A 6,613-nucleotide genomic window follows, 5' to 3' on the forward strand; every position below is an offset into this window, starting at 1 on the left:
GGAAAGCCTTAACATTCCCTCCTCTCAACAGGCTTCGGAGTGAGTACAGTTCCCCTCATTTTACAATTCAAAAGAGGCCCCCCCCACCAGGCTGAGAATGCTTGAGTAACTAAGGTAGGAGGAAGAAGCACCTTCATCACCCAAGGGATTGCACACTTAATACAGTACACCTTGAGTTGACCACCTTCCAACCTCTTATACCAGAAAACAAGACAGGGCCAGGGCTGGGACTCAGTTGGTAGAGTGCTTGCCAAGCATGCATGAAGTCCTGGATCCACAGCACTACATAAACTGGGTATGGTGGCACACATCTGTAGAGGCAGGAGGGTCAGAAGTTCAAAGTCAACCTCAGCTCATAGTGAGTTCAAGGCCAGCTTAGGGTACATGAGCCCCTGTTTCCAAAACTTTTAAGAAGGGAAGTGGGAAGGAGGGAAGAAGAAAAGGAGAAGAAAAGGAAGAAAGAAAAAAGAAAAAATTGTCTAAAAGAGAAGCAAGAGCAAAGCCATGTCTGACTTACGAGATAAGGCTCAAAATACAGCATCAAGAAAAGAATTAAGTTGGAAGTTAAGGACTGAAAGCTGGAGGTGTAGCTCCATTGGTAGAGTGCTGCTGTGTAGACTGCTTGCCTAACATGGGGGAAGCTCTGAGTTCAGTCCCTAGCACTAAATAAACAGGCAAGGTGACTGTAAACCCAGCACTAGAGAGGTAGAGATAGAGTATCAGAAGTTCCAGGTCACCCTCAGCTACATATATTACATAGTGACTTTGAGACCAGCCTGATCTACATGAGACCATGTTTCAAAAAATAATAATAATTGAAAGATGTAGGGGGGAAAAAGCATGAATCTGCCTGGAATATGAAACTATGGGCAACAAAAGATTTACAAATCAACTGTGACATTTACTGCCTGTGAAACTTTTATGGCACTTCCTTGCAATTACCTCAGGAAATGATTTCAAAATGAGCCATTCAAGTTTATTAACTTTTTAAAAACAAGAGCTCTGTAAGGTGGGTCAATACAGTTTAAAGAGACAGACACTTTTGTATAATTTTATTCTGTCCTTTTTTTCTTGCTGAGAGCCCCACATTTTGTACAAGGACTCTGGCTGTGCACTGTACTTCTGGAAAGTTCCCACAGCAGCCTCTGGAGAGGGCACAGATTTAGCCATGTTTTGGATGGCTGAAAAGGTTTCTCTTTGTCCCTAGAGTTTAGTAAACCAGAGTTATCCTGTGTTCATTAGAAAGCAACTTCTCTGAGTTGTTTTGAATCCAATGTTGATGTCATCTCCATCTATCATTACAGCTATGTGACTTTGCTGTTGATGTCATTTAGACTGTCATCCAGCAGCCCAGTGTCACCGTCAGTTCACGGGGATCATATTAAAATGCATGTATGCCAGTGCATGCATGTTCATATGCAAAAGAGGGTTTATCACTAAGGAAACCAGCAGAGTTCCTTCCCCAGTAGTAGTGTGTGGCTAGGGAAAGGCATTCTACCTCCCATCTGTCACAGTCCGGTCCCGTTTGTGCCGATAAACACTGAGAGACTGCTTTTATTGCCATTAGTAAAGCTCTTCTCCAGGAGCTCTGGTGGCTCTCTCAATGAGATTATTATTCATCATTTCAGCACAAATGTTATACCATGAACACTTCAGCTAATTCCCTTTTTTTAAAAAAAAGAAATGTATACGGGTGTTTTGCCAGCATGTATGCAAGTGTACCATGTGTATGCCTGGTGCCTGCCGAGGCCAGCAGAGGGCATCAAATCCCCTGAAACTGGAGTTAAGGATGGTTGTTAGCTGCATGTGGGTGCTAGGAAACCTGGGTCCTCTGGAAGAGCAGTTAGTGCCCTTAACCCCTGAGCCATCTCTCCACCCCCATAATTCCATATTTTTAACTCATCTCTAAAAAAATAGCTCAGTCCCACTCACATGATGCTAGTTTTGCTCTTTGAAAAAAATTTTTTTTGACATTTGGGGATATGTGTGTTTTCATGCACCTGTTCCATAGTCTGTGTGTGGTGGTCAGAAGACAATTTGCATGATGAGTCAGCTTTCTCCTTCTAATATGTGGAACCCAGGGATTGAACTCTGATAATCAGCCTTGGCAGTAAGTGCCTTTACCCACCAAGTCATCTCATTGGCCCCAAATTTGTTCTTCACATGAAAAAGTTTTCCAATATTTCAGAAAAAAGGCTTGGACTATGGCAAAGCGTCTGGTTATATATCATTTAAATTAAGGATGGGGCTGGAGAGACAGCTCAGGGGTTAAGAGCACTTGCTGTTCTTCCAGAAGGCCTGAGTTTGGTTCCCAGAACCCAGGTTGGGTGGCTCACAACCACCTGTAACTCTAGTTCCAAGAGACCTGAGCCCTCTTTTGGCCTCTGCTGGTATCTGCACACATGTGGCACACACACATATATACACATAAACAAACAAATGTAAAGCCAGTATGGTGGTGTACACATTTAATCCCAGCACTCGTGGGGACAGAGGCAGGCCAATCTCTATGAGATCAAAGCCAGCCTGATTGACATAGGGAGTTCCAGACCAGCCGGGGCTATAGGGAGACCCTGTTTCAAAAAATAATAATAATAATTAACTAAATTTAATAAAGGAATAACCATGGTGTTGCAATCTCTCTTCCTTGTTCTTTGGGTGCATAGAAGTCAGATCAGCCTAGGGTTTTCTCTCTGTTTCCCTAATTAATTTTTGAATCCACTTAGGTCAGCCAAGCCTCTCTTGGCCACTGCTGAAGAGGTAGCCAGCAGCTGACTTCGGGCTTATTCTTGTTTGTTCTTAAGAAAGTCCTCTTTATCCACCAAGATCCCTACAAACAAATCTATTCTCTGTGATACCTCCTCACACCGGCTCCTCTGATGCCGAAGACCCAATCATTCCTTCTCTCACATCCAGTGACATCTTGTAACTACCACCAGGGCAGCATATCAGCCTTATCTTCATTTGGAGATTTCACTTGGCGTTGTGTCTTTATTTTTGCACCCCTTATTAGTTACTTGTCTCATCACTGTAACAAAATACCTGACAAAAGTAACTTACTGAAGGAAGGGTTTATTTTGGCTCACAGTTTGAGGTCCGTTATGGCAGAGAAGACAAGGCTGCAGGAAATGGGTGACAGATAAAAAGTTGTCGGAGAATGAACAAATGGAGGATGAGGCACAAGACACGGATAAAACTCTCAATGGGATAAAGCTTTATTTTGCACAGAACACGTTCCCTTCGGGGAAGGGAAAATGTCAGCCCACGGATTGTGAGCTGGGGCTTATATACGGGGGCTTCAGGGTGCAGAAGGTGGGAAGTTTTGGGGGGAAAAATCAGGTGAGGGGGCGAAGCAGGAAAAGCAGGGCTTGTAAACCCTGCTCTGTTCCATCTGCCAGCCAGGATCTGGGTCAGGAGGTGTTTATTTTCTGTCCTCTTAAGATAAGGGAAAAGCTGCTGTTCTAAAACAGCTCAAGTCTTTGGTTAACAGGCAGAATCTGCTTATTTTGTCTTAGGAGATCAAAGGAAAGGCAGGCTGCCTCTTAGAAGAGTCTGCTTCGCTTGACTTCAAAGACCACTGTGCTTATCAGCTCAGTTCCCTTTTTACAGGCTTGAGAAGTCCGCGGGACCCTGTTGGGGGGGCGGCGCTGCTACGGTTTGAAACCCTAATAATGGGGGAAGCTGGTCACATTGTGTCCACAGTCAGGAAGCAGAGAGATGGATGCCAGTGCTCAGCTTGCTTCTCCTTTTCATTCAGTCCACCATGGAATGACACTGTGGACAGTTAGAGTAGCTCTTTCCTTCTTAATTAGCTGAGTCAAGACAAGCCCCTCTCAGACATGCCCACAGGTTTATCTCCTGGGTGGTTTTAGGTCCTGTGAAGTTGACAGTCTTAACCATTACAAATCACCAGAGCCTAGATTTATTGCATGAGTATGGGGGTGAAGCATATTATTGATTCCCATTTTTATTGATTAATAATAACATAGGACCCAGTGAGATTTTAGGACCCACACTTCTGTTTCCTAACTGTGACAATATCAACATTCATTTTTTCCTGTCTTCTGTGGTAAGTACTCTAGGTTTACAGCTGGGAACGCGGCAATGGAGAATAAAGATCAAGGGGAATCACTTCTGACCAGTGGGATATGACCAGGAGTGTCACATGGCAGCTTCAGAAATCTTCCTTAAAAGAAGTGCTGGATCCACTTGCTGTTTCTTCTTTTACCCTGTGTACTTCTGACTGCTTGGAATATAGATTCCATGGACAGAACTCGCCAGTCACTTTGGGTCATGAAGTAACTGCAGAGGTGATAGATGCCTGAAGATCAAGATGAACTCCAGACCCCCGAAGACCTGGAGAAAAGTCACCACATCATCACTTTCAATTCTGGACTATTATATGAGAGGAAAATTCCTGAGTTATCACAAAAGACATGAAAATGGAATGGAGGTCAGACTGGTTAGAAAGGTGAAGCATTTAAGTGGGAAAAGAAAAGGATGGGGTGAGACAGGATTATAGGGGGTAAAAAGGACTAAAATTCCTTATATACATGTGTGAAACTCTCAAAAGAATAAAACTTTTAAATTCCTTTGTTATGTTCTGTGGTTGGGGCAGGGGATTCTGTTACACCTGAACCAAATCTTAATACTGTATTAGATCGTCTGTTTCCCAATGGGAGTGGTTTGTAAAATTTCATACTGAATTTTTAAAAATCCCTCCCTCAAAGGTTTGAATGAGTCCTATCTAGAATCTCTGAACTAGAAAATTAAATGTATTCGTAATATTCATGCCCTTGCTGTTCCTCGCTTCTTGGGCATGAAGTCATAGCTTTTGGTGTTAACCGCTTACTATATGCTAGACACCATACTAAACTCTATGTGCATTTTACTTAATCCTCATTGCTTTATTTAGTGGTTGTCATCTTTACATAGGGAGGCTGAGTACACAGCCTGTAAGAGATCAGAGCAATTGGTGGCAGGGCTAACTGGACTTTTGTTGCAGGGAGAAACAGAGGAAAAGCCCTTTCCCTGCCTACCTGAGTATTTGGCTTGCCAATCCATTGTGCTCCAATGTAGCAAGTACCAGGTCACCAAGGAATGGAATTCTATTATCAGTGAGCTGACACTGAGCACACCTGGAGACTAAGGAACTGGAGTAGGAATTTGCCTGCTGACCACTCTACAGAGAAGCAGTGATTCAAGAAACTCAGCCTTCAATGAGTTAAGTTGGGGGGGGCATAAAGGGTAAAAAGGGAACATGGATGGAAAGCAGCACAAACTGAGCCACACGTGACCTCATCCTTGGAAATAGAATCACCCCTAATGACACGGGCACATAGAAACCAGAGAGCCGGTGTCAGATTTGAAGAGTGGAAAGTCAAACATTCATATTTAACATGATAGGCACATGGGGGAAAATGATCTTTGCATCGAACTCTTACAACAGGGTGTTTGAGAATCCAGTGTAGATCTGGTAGAGCTGTCTAGGAGTCTAGGCTCTTTCTGAGAGATGGGCAAAGAATTGACCATCAGGGAAAAACAGAAGATCAAAGTGCAGAGGGATTGGTCCCCTTAAACAAAAAAAGAGATGCTAATACGGGCCCCAGACTCATTTAATTCAGATGATGGACTACGGGACTTTGAGCCTGTATTAGTTTACTTTTCTGTTGCTGTGATAGGAACACCACAACCAAGGGTACTTATAAAAGGAAGAGTTTATTTAGCTTGCAGCTCCAAAGGGGCAGGAGTCCATCATGACCAGGAGGCATGGTGGCAGAGGAGGCTGGAACAGAAAGAGCACCATTCACATCTTCAAGCACGCACAGGAAGCAGAGCTTGACTGGAGACCCAGCAAAGTTTAAGAACTATCTAAGGGTAGGAAAGATCAATCATCCCCAGATGGAGCTGAAGAAGAAGCTGTTCAAGCGCCGGAGGGTGCTGAGCCGGGGATCCGGGGCTGAAGCACCAGGTGGTTGGGGCCATGGTAGATGAAAGGCTGATTACCAGTCAGTACCTCAAGAAGCGGGGATCCAGTGCACGTGCCAACATTACTCTGTCCGGGAAGAAGCGAAGAAAACTCCTGCAGCAGATCCGTCTTGCCCAGAAAGAAAGGCAGCCATGGAAGCAGAGGCCCCCTCAAAGCCAACCAGGACTAGTGAACCATAGCCCAAAAGACAGAAGAAGATAAAAGCTCCCCAGGATGTAGATATGGAAGACCTTGAAGATGCAAGCTAAATTTCCTACCTCTTCTACCAGAAGATTCTCAGTCGCAGCCACAAGGATTTGGTGGCGGTTTTAGAGGACTTTGGAGACAGCATTGCCCTCTTTCACTCTCCTGGATTCTTCTTCCGTGATGATCTACTGACCTTCCCCGGAGGGGGCGTATTAGAAGGAGAATGATACCAAGAAAGACTGCAGAGGGCCCTTTCTAGTAGTCAACTCCTTTTGTAATAAAGCCGTAGGGCTTTGACGTGTGTGATTAACTGCAGGAATGGAACAAGTGATAAGAAGAGGTCTTTGAGTATGGCTGGACACAGCCCAGAAGCAGGATACAGAGTGTGCTTGAACAAAGGCAACAAGAAGCTAGGCAGTTCTTTAGGTGAATGACACT

At 44.3% G+C, this 6,613-nt stretch overlaps 1 protein-coding gene across 1 annotated transcript in view; it reads left to right on the forward strand.

The window, feature by feature from the left end:
* Positions 1 to 6,237, forward strand: part of LOC103742170 (uncharacterized protein C11orf98 homolog) — a 14,911-nt gene extending 8,674 nt beyond the window's left edge. The window contains 3 exon segments of the mRNA XM_029568319.1: positions 5,882 to 5,949; positions 5,951 to 6,107; positions 6,110 to 6,237. Of these exon segments, the coding sequence (XP_029424179.1) occupies positions 5,882 to 5,949; positions 5,951 to 6,107; positions 6,110 to 6,237 (353 nt within the window).
* The last annotated feature ends 376 nt before the right edge of the window (positions 6,238 to 6,613 follow it).

The sequence above is a fragment of the Nannospalax galili genome, unplaced genomic scaffold, assembly GCF_000622305.1.
Source record: "Nannospalax galili isolate Female #2095 unplaced genomic scaffold, S.galili_v1.0 scaffold39, whole genome shotgun sequence".
Taxonomy (NCBI): domain Eukaryota; kingdom Metazoa; phylum Chordata; class Mammalia; order Rodentia; family Spalacidae; genus Nannospalax; species Nannospalax galili.